Here is a 16,328-nt window from a genome sequence, read left to right on the forward strand (position 1 = left end):
TTATGAAAATTAATGGGTGAATGCCAGCAGAGCCAATGGAATGTTGGGAGTTATAGTCCAGCAAGATCTGCAGGGGCCACAATAACCAACTCTTCTCTAGTTGGATTTCCATGTACCTCCCACAGCAGCACCGTTTGGTCAACTTGTTACTTTAGGATGTTACTCATACCAGGAATGGCAAGGGTATGTCTGTGCAATGAATGAGCACCTGAAGGTTTGCTGTTGAAAACAACATTGTGTTGTAAAGTCATTTTATTCTTTGCCCTAATAGAGAAACCTCCACTGAGTTCAGTTTTGAACTTTGGGTAGTATAAACTATTGCTCGGTCAGGCTGCTGGGACAGATGTTTCTTCCAGTGTTCGGGACCACATCCTGAATATTTGCCAAGCTGCCATTTTAGAAAAGTATTTCAATCCCACTACTCGGTATGTTCTAAGTTTTGGTGGGCTTAAAATTCTTCTTGCTGCCTACAGTCATGGCAAATTTCAAGTTACATATAGGGTGGGCAGGTAAATTGAGAGCCATTGCATTTCAACTTTGGCTGTGTTGGTAATTAATTTATTGTGCACACATATTGATTGATTTATCAGATTTGTCTCACACTGTTCCTCTAAGAAAGTCAAGGATGGTGTGCATTTTATTGCACAGTTCTCTCCTAACTACCCTGTGAGGTACATATGATCAGAGCTCAGGTGTGTAGGAGACTCAGTTCCATACATTTTGTGATGGTCCCCTTCCAGGAAGAGCCAATTTGCCTAAAATTGGGTGAAACCAGGGAGTGATTGAAGGATATAATTAGGGGACCTCTGTCTTCCTTCCATAATTCAAGTGCTGGATTAGGCTGAGTGATAATAACTGAATAGAGTCTGAGAATAATAATAATAATAATAATAATAATAATAATAATAATAATAATAATTTATTTATACCCCACCCTCCCCAGCCAAGACCAGGCTCAGAGAAGAAGATTAGAACCTAGGTGTCCCTTTTCCATGTCTCAAACTCTTTAATTTTGCTGCTATTAATATTATTTTATAGCTGTAGAGAAACTTACATTTGCTTTATTTAGAGAGTCTTGTAGTTATATGCCACGGGACTGTCTAAATAAAAATAGCTAATTTCCGAGGCTTCAGTTTTGAGCCTTTCTTTTTCTCGTTTTGCCTTCCTGAATCTAAAGCAGCATTTATGTCTGCAGAAAAGTATGATCAGCAGGGGAATATTCCATTGATTTCATTTATGACTGCTAATTAGAACTGAACCTCAACCAAAGGAGTATATAACTTCCTACAATTTGTCACCAAGCCTCTGAAGATTTCCATTAAAATGTTATATTAGCTGAAATATATTGCAATGCTCCTTCCATTTGTACTCAACTTGCTTAAGGACTTTGATTTGACATTAAAAAATTGATGACTTGATTAGTTTACTAATGTATAGTTAGGCAAAAGTGAATAGGTTCAATGTTACTCTTTTTTAAAAAAACAAAATCCAACCTTGTCGCTAATGATACATTTTAAAATATTAACTATGGAGACACAAAGAAGTGCATGCGATGGGTTGGATCCAGAATAACCATGAGTGGATAGAGGAAATTATTGTCACCAATGCTTCCTTCTCACTGTAGCGGCCTGTGACCCATGGAATGTTCTTCTTGAGGGTTAAGGGACCCTCTGAATTAGTGTGGGGGACAGTAGCAGATAGTAGTGTGATCACTGACAGTGTGATCCTGCCAGTTACCAAGAGCAGGAGGGAGAAGGCACCAGGAGTTTGGCGTGGTACAGATCCAGTGGCAGGAGGGTTGAATGGGCTCTACCACTGTGCCCACCCCATACTGAGCTCCTTGCTGCCTTGCACCTCTCCCTCTTGGTAACCAGAAGCAATGAACCCACCCCATGCCATTATTATTATTATTATTATTATTATTATTATTATACCATCCTATACCCACAGGTTTCAGGGCAGTTCACTGGGTGGGGAGCACAGGGGAATGGGGCGATCAGTGAAAATTGATTCTCCCATCCAGCAGTTTCCACAACTACCAGTTTCCAGAGAGCTGGGAACTGGTGGTTGTAGAAACTGCTGGATGGGAGAGTCAATTTTCACTGATTCCAGAGAGCTGTGAACTGGTGGACAAGGCCCAGGTTTATCACATGGTGTTATTCCCGGTTGTGCTTGAACTCCGACACCTTTCTGTTGAGGGTAGGGAAAAACAATTGTGATTCAAGGACTCGCCAAGCCTCCACCTGGTTGGTTGGCTACCCGGGGGCATGGCGCGGCAGCTGAAATGGCTGGTCAGGGGCCGAAACACCCCCTGCCAATGCGGGAAATGGCTCCTGCTCAACCCCTCTGCAAGGAGGAGAGGCTTTACCAAAACAACTTGGAGGGAGAGGTTTCTGCAGAATCTAGGCATGTGCAATGATAAAGGCAAAGGAACCAGCACATAGGAAATGTCTTCATACTTGCCCCACTGAAATGAACTGAGGGTTCTCTTCTACTGCTTCAGTTTGTTGCAGTGACAATCCCACAGGAGAGTGACAAGATGTGGATGCAAGCATGTGTTAGCCCTGCTCATATTAAGCGTTTTCATGCCAAATTGATTTCAGGGGCAGAGCGTTAAACTGGTGCTTAGTTCTCCCATGGTGCCAGTAGGTTAAAGCAAGCGCTTATGTATATATTATGTATTTATTTGATTTCTTACTCACCCCTCACCATAACATCCCAGGTGGATTGCAACAATTTAAAAAGTACAAGTTTAGCTGGACTTCAGCTTTATCGATCTTTATCAAACAATTTCCCCTATCAAAACATTTTGAAGAGCACAGATCCTTCCATTGTTTCTTTCCTCAACACAGCGCCCATGCTTTTCTCTTCTCAACAAACAAATTTAAGCTTGTGCTTGCAAGAGGTTTCCAAATACGTTCCTGTTTTACCCGTCCGTCGAACTGGTTCCACCTGCTGTACTAAAAGCCTGTTTTATTCTTTTAAAAGCAAAAACACTAGAGCTAAGCACCAGATTCAGCCAAGGTCTGAATTCTGAAACAAATTTGGCTGGTTACAGTCTTTGGGCGAATCAGATTGAGATGACCCTAGATCAGCCTGGGGCTATGAAAAAGGAGGGCGGTAGCCAGGGGCATCTTGAACATGGAGCATGGGTAGGCAACCTAAGGCCCGTGGGCCGGATGCGGCCCAATCCCCTTCTAAATCCGGCCCACGGACAGTCTGGGAATCAGCAAGTTTTTACATGAGTAGAATGTGTCCCTCTGGGTTATTTGTGGGGCCTGCCTGTTGTTTTTACATGAATAGAATGTGTGCTTTTATTTAAAATGCATCTCTGGGTTATTTGTGGGGCATAGGAGTTCGTTCATATTTTTTTTCAAAGTATAGTCTGCCCCCCCCCCCGGTCTGAGGGACAGTGGACTGGCCCCCTGCTGGAAAAGTTTGCTGACCCCTGCCATAGAGGCAAGGGGCGTGGGGCGACCTGGAGCCCAGTTCTGGAGAGCACCAGGGAAGCGGCGGAGGCTGGACGCGGCACCTCCTGGCATCAGCTCACTGCGCTCGCCAGCCTCTGCCATGCCGTGCCAAAGCCGTTGCCTCTGCCTGCCGTGGCCACCGTGACAAGGGCACCAGGGAATGCATGTCTGTGTCCACCTCTCATCCCAGAGGGATGCATCGCCGCACCCAGAGCCTCCGCCCCTTCCCCGCCAGAGGAGCTGCCCTCCAGCCGCTGCCCGCCTCCTCCAGCCCCGCAAAGTTTCTGGCAGTGCCGTAAAAAGGTTGGCAACTCTGGGAAATGGGGGTGGGGAGCGCCAGAGGTATCTTTGCACCACGGCGCCAAATATACTTAAGACGGCCCTGGCAGTAGCTCTGGGGTGAGGGGTGGACACAGACATGCATTCTTACTAGAAATTAAACCCCCTTCATTCTCTGGGACTTGCTTTCAAGTAAACATGTGCAGTAGTGTTTGGCAAGGCAAGGTTGCCTTGCAGTGTCTGAGGGGGCAGCGTGGGAGGAGAAGCGTTGCTTACCTGGCTTTCCAATGCCACACACTTATCGAAAGGGCAAGGCAGGAGTAAGTTCTGTGCTGTGTAGGTTTAGTGGCTGGAGTGTTGGATTGGCTCCACTGCAGCTTCCACCCCACCCTGATTGTTAGGATATAGTTCCGTTCCACCTTAAAAGGAGCAGGCATGACTGTTGTGTGTCACATGCCTGTTTACTTCCAGCACAGGCTTGCTGGGAACTTCCGTTTGTATATTGCTTTTGCTATACTGCTGTGTGCTTGGACACGAAGGGAAGCAGACATGTTTTTCCTTTGTTCCTGAGCTATGCTGAATAAACGCCTGTAAATAATGCTTACACATGTCTCTGTCCGCCACTTCTGTTGTGAAGATTTATTCACTCTGCTGATAGAGCATGCTCAAGTTTCTGAAGACTTCTGAAGCTATGAGTCGCTGTGATTGATGCTGTTCCAAGGGAGGCCAGAGTTTGCCCGGCTGCCAGCCGGTGGCTGGAGCCAGCTGGGGGCCTGTCTGATGCCCCCATCTCCCTGGCAGCATCCCAATACTGGCCGGAGTGTTGGATTGGCTCCACTGCCGCTTCCACCCCAACCTGATATCCCTGCTGCCTTACCCCTCTCTGTCTGCCTCCAGCCACTCTATTGCTTCTTCTTCCTGACCATATGTTTAATTAGGGGTTTAAAACCCTAATTAAACACCGAGTTGGGAGCGGAGGAGGTCAACACAATGCCACCTTCTCCTCCTCCTCTTCTGTTCCTGGCTGCATGTTTACTTAGGGTTTAAATTCCTAATTAAACATCGGATATGGGCCCTGAGTTGATTTGGGACCCAGATCTGGGTCAGGTTGGCAGCACGTCAGCTTTCGTTGGTGTGTGTGTGTGCATGCACCCCTAAAAATGGTTCTGTATGTAGCCTTAAATAAGAAGTTATTGAGTGAAAATTTAAAGTTCAAAGTGACTAAAAACCTAAGAGAATACAGAACAGCATGATTCATTATGGTGCGTCTTGTGGAAAACAGAGACACCTGGCTTGGATTTTTATGGGACCTGTTTCACCCTCCGTAATGTAACCGAGGTTTTCTTTTAGGGTTCTCACCCCTCCCTTCCCCCCCCCTTTTTTTTACATAACCAGGAGATCAGCATCTGAACAAATGCCAGTACAGTTAATTTAAGCACATTCAACAGCTGAATTGAACATTTTTAATTAAGGAAAGAATTAGCTTTGGTGATGTAGGTGGAGTGTGAGACAAAACCCAACCTCTGACTCTTTCTGAGCATTATAAATTCTTAGGTATTTTTCTAATTAGTGGGATATGGAGTTTTTGTGGGGATAGTTATTGCTTAAACACATTAAAGCCATCATTTCCTTTGCTGCGCACATATGAAAAAAAGCCCAAAGGTAACAGTGTTAAGAAAAAGTCAGTTCCTGGTATATACATCACTCCAGATGCTTGATATTTCTTTGATGAGAGGCAAATTAATCCTTAGATTTAGTTATTTTTAACAAAGTGTAGCATTCCAGTTCAACATATGTTTTGCTTTTTTAAAAAGTGAGTTCTTTCCCCTAAATCTTTGATTTGACAAATAAGACTTTCATCCCTTTTCGCATATCTCTTTTTTCTCACGTATGTGTTCTACTGAGTCACATCTTTCCCTTTGGTAGATTTTTAAAAATATATATATAGAGAGATTTTAAAAAAGCTTTTGAGGCAGAGACATGCATTTTTAGAAGTCATCTCACTGTAGGAAATTAAAAATGGAGACAATTATAGAAAACTCCAGTTGAAAGAGAAAATGCATTATGGAAAACTCCATAAAAGCACAAAAAATATTAAAGTAAAAAATCACTTCACAGCAGCCCGTATGATTCAATTGTAGATCAATAGTGTGTAGTTAATGCATTAGCAGTAGAGCATTAATTTGCAATTACCGCAGGTGATCTGATCCTCTATGTGCTGTCCATTGACATAAATGACCTTTTGTTGAAAAGGATTCTGCAGTCATTATTTCTAGCAGCTGTAACCGGAAAGGGAATAGAATGAAGGGGTTTATTTCGACCGTGTGGACATTTTATATAGCAGCAGCTCTAGAATATGAAACCTGGCCTGTTTTTGCTTTAGAAACCTTTGCATGTTTAGCTTCTTAGCTGGATGAATGCATTTGTCCTTTCGGACAGAATATCAGACATGTGATATAATGCACCTTCCTAGCGATGTGCCTTTCTTTCTTTTCCATGGGTGACCTCTGATGTCCACTGGATGAAAAAGTGGCTTCAGAAACAAGTCATGAATGCTGCTGCTGCTTTTCAGCAGGCTTAAGTCCCTAAAAATAATAATAAATAAATAATATTTGAAAGTGTTGCTTATTTGGAAGTCTTAGCATCCTCTAGTTCCCTTGCAAAATACCATGTGTTCATTGTTCTTCAATGCTGCTTCCACAAGAGAAAGTAATAGGAGAAAAACCATTAATTCTCTTCTGTATTGAGGAAAAAAATCTGTTGGTGAGAGTGCAATAGTTTTCAAACTTCGCAGCACAGCCCTTATTTGTGTAGGTAGAGCCACAGTTTGGCTATATCACTAAAGGTTGACTGTGCCCAATTTTCAATTACGTTTGAGGTCTTCTCTTCCAAGGAGGAACTAATGCACCATCTTATAGAATGGCCCATGAAGATCTTTTCCAAAATTGACCTTCTGTGAAATAGCACATGGGCTACCTTGCCCAGAAGTGATCTCTCAGAAGCAGAAAGGAAGAAAGGAAGAAAGAGAAATATTGTAGAAACTGAGATTTTTGTAAAAAACGTTCCAAGAGCCTCCATTTTACTCCTTCTTCTTGAAAGTTATTATCTGGGTAGAAAGACAAGAAGTAGAAAACAGTCTCATGGGTGGTGTGAAAGTGGGTTTTCTACTTTATTCCTGTAGGACTCTAGGGGTCAGAGAACTTTTCTCCTTTCATAGATCACAAATAAGTTTCTTTCGTGGACACCAAATTGAGTTCACAAATTCTTATAGCCAAGCTGATGGAGCCCGAAAGCAATTTTAACGGAAAGAAAATATAGCGGTATTGAAGGAAGAAGCTCAAAAGGATGAGAGGTTAATCACTCCAGGACTAAATTGAGGTCCCAAGACAGAAAAATTGTTTTGCTGGCTGGTTTTGATAGACTTGCAGTTTACAAAAATATGGCCCCTTGGGAACGTGCCTCAAGGGAACAACAGGCTCCTACTGTAATGATATTGTTCATTACAGATTTCTGTCTGCCCACAATGCCGTCTCCGTGGACCAAGGACAGTCCATCCTGAATTCAGCCAAAAATACTGAAATTCTTTGCATTCTAGCTCATCCCGCCCTTGTTTTCCATTTCTCTAACTCAGGTTTTTTGGTCTAAATGTTTTAAGATCATTTGCAGATACATGGGTCTGTTGATGTTCAAGTGGTCTTGGATTTTTGACAGCAGTTTTAGGCTCTGGGCCACCTTGTGCATTTGGCAAACTCGAGCGGCAGAGCATCATATGGACAGAACCATTATAATTGGCAAGTTAGAAATTACAGTGGTACCTTGGTTCTCAAACGCCTTGGTACTCAAATAGCTTGGAACCCAAACACTGCAAACCCGGAAGTAAGTGTCCCGGTTTGCAAACTTTTTCCGGAAGCCTAACGTGCTCCATTTTGAGTGTTACGGTTCCGATTTGAGTGACACACTTCTGTTTTGAGTGTTATGCTGAGGTTTGTCTGTTTTCGCTATTTTTTTTTTTTTTTTTTGAGTTTTTGTGCCTTTTCTATTTTGTTTTTGTGACTGTGTGGATCCCAGTTCAGCTACTGATTGATTGATTGTGTGTGCAGCACATTGTGTATTGCTTTCATTTTATGAATCAGTGGTCTTGTTAGATAGTAAAATTCATGTTAAATTGCTGTTTTAGGGGTTGTTTTTAAAAGTCTGGAACGGATTAATCCATTTTGCATTACTTCCTATGGGAAAGTGCGCCTGGGTTTTGGAATGCTTTGCTTTTGGAATGCACTTCTGGAATGGATTTGTTTGAGAACCAAGGTACCACTGTACAATTTTGAATGCTGCTCTTATATAAGTGCATGCGAAATTAACGGGGGGGGGAGGAGGGGGAGAGAGAGGCAAGCTTCTTCCTGATGTGCTGTGTCAGGTATGTATACTTCTCTGTAGTCTCTTCGACTCCTGCTAAAAACATTTTTGTTTAGGCAAGCATATCCAGACAAGTAGAATGTTAACGTTTGTTTTAACCTTATTTTTTAGCTTATTGTTGACTATAACTTTTTTTGAAGGCTTTGAATTGTTTTTACTGATAATTTCATTGGGTAATTCTTTTTGTTTGAGAGTTTTTAAAACAACAACAACAACAACCAAGCAGTATATAAATTTTATGAATAAATGACTACAATAATAAAGTATTCTCAGTTCCCTTAGAATGTCTGTTTCATCCAAAGTTAGCACCAGTACTTCTGAATGGAGACAAGGGTGTTTATTTTTTTTATTTGCCCTATCAGCTTAGCTCTCAGGAAATCTGATGATGTACAAGGGTTTATGCATGCAAAGAAAAAGGAGAAGAAAGGGTTAAGTGTGCTAGTTAATTTTGGGTGTGCTTGTCCTGCACCTGCAGCTAGTTAAGGACATCAGAGTGATTCAGCAAGCATGTGAGAGTGATTCAGCACAATCTAAATACATTTGTGTGAAGCAAGACTTCTTGATCAGAACCTCGTCTGTGTTGGAACACTGCAAGGAGACTCTATGCTGCTGGAAGGACCCTATACTACAACTGTATGTAACTGCTAAGATGTGGGACTGCATTTTACTGTCAGTAAGGGGACTGACCCTACCTAGAGCTGTCTGGGGTTTTTCTGTTCCATTGGCACACTCCACTGGTGAGTTGAATAGGCACTCTGCACCCACCCCAACAAAATTCACTGAGAGTCAAGTGATAATCCAGCAAATGTGGAGACTTCTGGTAGTGAAGCTGTGTATGTGAATCAGTCCTCACAACCAGAAGAATTTAGCAAACCTATATTTTACATATAATTTATATGAATGTAATAGTTATTTCAATCCACACTTTTCTTCCTATCTGCAGCTTCCATGGCACTTTCCATGCCTCTGGAGCAGTTTTCAGGGAGCACAGGAACTCCAAAGGGAAGGAGGAAGTGGCAAAAATCACTCCCCTCCCCTTCCTTCAACAGGGACGCCCTATGAGTAGATTTCTACTCAAAGGAACTCTAGATCCTGCCCATTGTATCTTCAACCTTACTCCCATAGACTGTGTTTATTAGAGCATTGGTTTCCAACTGGCAGTCAGGATTCACTAACAAATCACTCAGCCTAATCTGTTGCAGGTTACAAAAGCATCACTAACACCGTAAGAATATACAATCAAAGATGAAGAATGGGGTCCTGAAACACATGTTTGTCCCTGCATTTGATTATAGAGATGGCCAACACTCTAATTCTGAAAATGTTAGATTTACTTCAATCCTAGTGTATTAAAAAAATATATTTTTTTTAGAAAGCACCAGGTTCTGAGATCCTTCACTGGAAGGCAGGGTTCTTGGTAGGCTTTTGGAGAAGCTGTTTGATGTCATTTGGCTGTGTTGGTGCCCAGAAGCTTCTCCAAAGACCTAACGTTGCTTGTAGCTCAATCACGAGGAGTTCAAGAAATGGGCGAGGTGTATGGTAGATTCCAGCAAATGGACCTCAACCTATTTGGCAAGTTCTTCGGGAGCAGGGATTCCATCTGCTATGGAATTCTATTCTCCACAGCAATGTGCTAGGACGGTCTCAAGAAAGTACATTATAATATGCGTAGCATGTTGTAAAACCTTGGGTGGAATTCAACATTGTGCTGTTCTGAACATTCCATCTGTGCATGGATTAGAATGCAGTGTTGCACTAAGCAGATCCCTCCAATAGTGCGAGCATTTCTGATTATCAGATAAAACAATCCCCCTCTCCTCACCTTGCAAGAAGTGAGGTTACAGGGAACCAGGCAGAGGGTCTTCAGTAATAGCAGCCACCCTGTGGAATGCCCTCCCATTAGATGTCAAGGAGAGAAAGAACTACACAACCTTTAAAAGACATCTGAAGGCAGCCATGTACTGGGAATGATTTAATGTTTAATGTTTTCTTATGTTTTTATATATGCTGGAAGTTGCCCAGAGTGGCTGGGGCCACCCAGTCAGATGGGTGGGGTACAAAAAATAAAACTATTATCAATGTTAAGTCCTTGTTCGACACTTCCACTGACCGGGTGTGTTAGCTAAATCCCACCCATGATATGCACTTTTTCACCACCCAAAGTGTTCATTTGTATTAGACACATCAGCATCTACTGAAGTTTTGATGACACTTGCATGATGTGCTTTCATGCCATTTTCTATAGTTCCAAAAATGTTACCCAAGTGAGCAAAAATGGAAATGGTCTTGATCAGACTTTGCAAAAAGAAACGAATAAGGCTTACCTTGATGCTTTTGTAACCCTGAAGTCATAGATTGATTTATTTTGCGTCTCTCATTGCCAATATAAAATGCAATGAAATAATGTGGCTAGTGTGCTTAATCGACTGCATGCATAACTTTTTACTTACCTTTCGTGTATTACCACTGAGTAACATTTTAAAGTCAGCCAAATTAAGCGTAATATAATCAAAACAACCTATCCACTGCAGGACCTTTCTAAGGTACCTTGAGTACAGTTTTTGTTGCTTATCCCATTGATATGGTGAGAATATTAGAAACACTGAGGTGAAAGGCTGGCTTCCTAATAGGGTGGCATTTGGAAAGCTCTTTTACTTGGCAATCTTCTGCAGTTCAGTAGCAAAGCTGAACCGAGCCTCTACCTTTTGGGGGAAGCAAGGTGGCATTCTGGTAAATGCTAGAATTTTATCACTTTGACAAAGGGGGGAAATGATAGTCGAGTGAAACATTTGTGATCTCCAAAGAATACACTGCCACCGTAACAGCACAGATGAAAGAGGCTGCTGTCTCAATTGCCAGGAAACTACTTGGAAACTCACTTTGATCTCTGCTGATTGTCTGTTAACGTGTGTTTTTTTGCTAAACGCAGTACACAGCGATATCGCTGTTTTGATGTTGTACAGATACAACAAGTGGGAACAAATATTTATAATGTTAGCTGATGGATGTACATAAGCACAGGCAAACATGCTCTTTTGAATGCAGTAGGTGATGTGGCTAATAAATGGGGAATGTGCAGAAATAAAGTGCATCAGCAAGGGATTTTGGACATTGCCTTGAACGAATGGCCCATCAGAAAAGGGAGAGAATGAGAGAGGGGCACAGAAAAGCTCATTCTTTCTCTTCCCTTCATTTCATGACAGGTAAATCTACAGGTGCCATCTACAGGTTTAAGTGGTAGGTTAAGCTCACTCAGTCAGCCCTATGATTAAGCAGAGTGAGAAAGATGTGGCTGATTTGGGGTGTCACGAAAGGACAGTTATTATTATCCATGTATTTTTACTTTCAGGGAGCAGCTCATGTGGGATTTCCTGCCTCGGGTGCCGAAATAACTTGACCACCTTTGGGTCCTATGCACCTTGACATGGGATGGGGATAGGCAACATTTTCTGCAGCATCTTGGGCAGCAAAATGTCTCGGGCCAACCTTGACTAACGAACTGCCTCTCTGATAAAGATCGTGGGTGTAGCAATACAGGTGGGGGGGGTGGGGGGAGAGGACTCCTAATTAAAACAGCAACCATCCAGAGCTGCCCACTCTCTTTACTGCCTTGTTGGTGGAGGTAGAAAGTTCAAGTGGAGGGGCATTCAGTTTGCAGCAGTAAACAACTCTGGATCCATGCCACATGGTGATCTCGCACATGCTCGATCGCATCCTGCCTTCATAAGGGGGGCACTGGCCCTGCTTGGGGATATAAGAATTTAGTTTCACCTGAGATTATATATATATAAAGTGGTACCTCGGGTTAAGTACTTAATTCGTTCCGGAGGTCCGTACGTAACCTGAAACTGTTCTTAACCTGAAGCACCACTTTAGCTAATGGGGCCTCCTGCTGTTGCCACGCTGCCGGAGCACGATTTCTGTTCTCATCCTGAAGCAAAGTTCTTAACCTGAAGCACTATTTCTGGGTTAGCGGAGTCTGTAACCTGAAGCGTATGTAACTTGAGGTACAACTGTATATAATCTGTTGGATGAATTCCTACTGTGCCATAAGAGCTATCCCAGATCATGCCGTACCCTACCGATTGGTTTTTTGCATTTCCTAATACATAATTGTCGCAGCACCCTGCCTTGCTTTCTCGTCCATTGTGAGATCTCAGCCAGCTTGGATCAGTCGTGATATATGCTTTGATGCACAGCTGGGAATTTGATTGGCTGGCCTCCCTATTTCTATGAAGGCAGTGCATCCTGATACTATTTCAATTGGTGCCATTAAAATAAGGTAAAAAACCACACATTAAAAATCACATTGTGTATAAAATTAGAATAGTTGTGCCCCTGCGTATTTCAACTGCATACAAACTGTCAAAATACCATAATGTTTCGGCATGGGAATCTGGCGTGTTTGAATTATATAAGCCAGCATATCTTTTACCTGCATTTTCAATGCCCCCTTTCTTTTTTCCCCAGCATCCAGGGGAAAAAAAATATTACTCATATATTTAAAAATTAGAAGCCCTTAGTGAACAAAGAAATTTAAATAAAGCATTGGTTGAGTTTTACAGTTAAATAACCTGTGGAGGAAATTATAATGATGTTCTCTATAATTGTTCTGAGAAGGAGAGAGAGGCGGGGGAGTGAGAGAAAGAAAGATAAAGCTTAAATCTATGGAAGGTATAACAGACCTAATTAATGCTCACACTGTTCCTCCAGAGAAACAGATTTTGTGTAATGTAAATGGGCTGCATAGGAAATGTTCTTGTGCATATTTTATACTTGTTCCTTGTTTCTTCCTGAGCAGCTGTAGTGTACAGTATTTCAAAGTGTACTCTTCCCCCGTCCCCTCCACCCTGCCCCACGAACAGTAGCTTGTATGATGTAGCAGGTGGCACCCAAAAAGCTTTGATGATGTTACCTAGGATTTCATCAGTTGCGGCTTCAAAGTTGCGCAAGTTAATTTTAGGTGGTCGGGTGGTGTGTATGTGTGTGTCTTTGGAATAGCTGGGCATTTCATATGATGGCCAAATGTTCAAGAGTGCTTTGGAATAATACTAGCGCTGTGCTGAAAATTCCTCCTGCATTTTTATTTTACTATTCTCAGCCTATTAATCAGAAAAGAAGTTATTTTCAAAAAAGATCAAAGCGGACATGGGGTGTGTGTGTGCCATTTTAATGTGTGTGCTTGCTTTACCTTTTAAAGTGGCCTGGAGTGTTTTTCTTTTCGTTCAAAATACTCACAATTTCTCTGCACTCGGCAGTCCTCCTGGATGCCTTTGTTTCCTGGAAAACTCATGTCCACAGCTTGGTTTTACTACAAACATGAGAAGTTGGGGAGGCTGCCTAGTGTGCGTGTAACACTGTTCCTTGTTTCTTTTTAAAGTCTTTTTACTTGTAAAAAACCAGTGCAGATCTCTGACTTCCCATGCTTTAATGAACGTTCAGAAGGAGCCACCAGGAACAACTCCTTCCATGTGGCTTTTTCAGATCAGAGAGTTCAGGCAGCCAGGGAGGCTGCAAAGTTATAGAGCACCTTCTCTTCACCTTGTTGTTGGACTGCAACTCCCATCATACCTGACAACTGGTCCTGTTAGCTAGGGATATTGGGAGTTGCAGTGTGGGGGACTCAGTGTGGAGAAAGGCTGTTCTAGAGTAACGTCTAATGGAAAGAAAAGTACAGACATACCATCCATGGCCACCCTCACAAAAATAAAGTTAAGCTTAACTCCACACCCTCCAAATCTTTAAAAAACCATGGAAGTTCTGAAGACTTTCTAGAGCACTCTGATAAAGAGGCAGAAAAACTGAAGCTTCTTTCATAGGGGATTTTGAAAAAAATGGAGAACACATTTCAGCACAGCACTCAATAATGCAGTTCTTTGTTATTAATGCAAATGGAAGCTAGGGAGGTATATTATAATATTGAATTCTTCTTTCGGGGGTTGTTCTTCAAGGCTCATTTTCAATTAAAGTTTGGAACAAGCAGGTAGGAAAGTAACTGGAAATGGCAAGCTTTCAAGTTATTTTGTTCAGGAAAAGCATTATTATGCCGCACACTAATAAAATGTACAAGGGGCAAGTTCCAGTTATTTTGCTGCAGCTTGCTTATCAGTGAATACATCCAAGTACTTGAGTTATTGTGTGGCAGTAATATGGGCTAAAAATTCTGAATGTTCAATGACCACTTACCGGCAAATAGAACTGGACCAATGGATTGGTTGCCAAATCCATAGTACTAAAACAAAGAAGAGAGTAAAGAACAACTGATTACTCTGTCCTCTTTGAACCTACTCATGGCTGCCAATTTACCTGAAACCCTACAGCAAGTATAACAATCCATGCCTCAAAAAGACTTGGGTACTAAAGGTCGGTCATTTTCATTCATGAGTTCTGTACCTTCTGCCTCTAACACCAGTAGATACACATTTCCATAGTAACAAAGTTTGCATCTTCTATTGTAGGTTTGCAGTGCAATACAGAATCAAGATTTTACCGTGATTGAGGATTACTGCACTGGGCTGAGAGCTCTGCTTTATCTGCAAAGCATAGAAGAACTTCAAGACTGGGATGGACAGAGCCCACCAACTATAAGGCATCAGAAGGGAAAACCTGTGCCCAAGATCGCTGACCTGGTGGGAAAGGTATGTTACATTAGACCACTCACTCTCAGATGCTTGGCTATGCCGGGTACTGGGCTCCGGGGCTTGTTAATTCGTTATTTATTTACAAGATTTTTATGCCACCTTTCAATATAGTATGAAGCTTGCCACTATGCTACTGTCTGGGGTGGAGAAGAGGGGGGGGGGGACCAAGTATTTAATTAGTAAGTTTTGGTCTCACAATCCAAGCTGTGCCACATTCCTAACCTCCCACTTGGCCAACTTTCTCCCCTTTCAAAAAACATGCCAGAGAAGCAGTTGTTGAGCTGATTCATTAAACATCATCATTATATGGTGTTCAGGTATGGGAACACACTATTATCAAATCCCATCGAGACCTTACAGCTTGGTAATGTGGGGTTTCATGGAACCACAGAATTGTCAAGATAGAAGGGATCCCCACGGACGCCTAGCCTGTTCATGGGACTGCCAACAGGTCTTAAAGGCATGTGAGAGTAGAGGCAGCAAAGTCTCTAGATATTGCTGGAGTCAGGCCACCTCCAGCTTTGTAGGTCATCTCCAATACCTTGAACAGTCCTGATGTATGTGGGGCTCATTCAGGCTGTATCAGGGCAAACCTTTATTTCCTTATAATTTCCCATTAGCAAATACAACAATTTATTTTATTTTATTTTTGGAAAATGTCACACCAATTAAAACAGATTTAGAGTTTGGGTCACAGTCTTGAACATTGAGACCCGTTCCCTGGAGGAGCTCCACCTCCCTTTCCAGCTGATCTGGTTGGTGCAGAGGAAACCCAGAAAGCTCACGCCACTGTAGCCATGTCGGAATTCTCTCCACGTCTCCGCCATGCTTAAGCATTCCCAATTTGCAACAGGATTCCTCGGGGACTGTTGCCAGCTGGAATAAGTTACAGCCGGCTCAGGGTGACTTTTGCTTTCAACGAGGAGAGCCGTGGTCAAAACCGGCTTTTTAATTTGCTCCCCGGCGGCTTTTGCCTCCCCCCACTGCTCAGGCTAGATTTTCAGCAGCAGCAGGAGGAGGAGGAGGAGAGAGAGAAAGAGAGAGAGAAAGAAAGAAAGCACTAGGCTTTTGTTTCTGGCTTCTGGAAGAGATTCACTTTGAAGAGTGCTTTCAGTTATACATCATGCCTATTGATTATCCTTCGAAAAATCTAATATAACATGGTTGAAAATGTTGTATAAAGCAAAGATTTACAAAAGAATAGGATTTGGAGTGTCAGATACCTCCAAATCTCTGCTTATCATTGCTGGAGACTGGAGTTCTTTTCAGGAAGGTGTTAGTGGGGGGGGGGGGAAAGGTTTCTTTGTTCTCTGTGAAGCTCTGAAAATTATAACATTACCTTTCGATTGTAGAGACAATCCTATCACTAAGCCCTGGAGAGTACAGTCTTTCTAGGTCTTTTTTTTTTTTAAGAATAATAATTAAACATTTTGGGGGGTTTCAACTTCTAAAGCTCAGTGGTTAAACTCAGGTGCCTGAGGTTATGTACTACCTCTCTTCTGCTCGGGGTCTCTTTGCCACCCCA

At 42.4% G+C, this 16,328-nt stretch overlaps 1 protein-coding gene across 3 annotated transcripts in view; it reads left to right on the forward strand.

The window, feature by feature from the left end:
- Positions 1 to 16,328, forward strand: part of DPYD (dihydropyrimidine dehydrogenase) — a 498,994-nt gene that overhangs the window by 424,722 nt on the left and 57,944 nt on the right. For all 3 annotated transcript variants that reach the window (XM_083444836.1, XM_083444835.1, XM_083444837.1), the window contains one exon: positions 14,621 to 14,800. In XM_083444836.1, the coding sequence (XP_083300962.1) occupies positions 14,621 to 14,800 (180 nt within the window). The remainder of the gene's footprint in view (positions 1 to 14,620; positions 14,801 to 16,328) is intronic.

This window comes from Podarcis tiliguerta, assembly GCF_965153285.1.
Source record: "Podarcis tiliguerta genome assembly, chromosome: 6".
NCBI classification, from domain to species: Eukaryota; Metazoa; Chordata; class Lepidosauria; order Squamata; family Lacertidae; genus Podarcis; species Podarcis tiliguerta.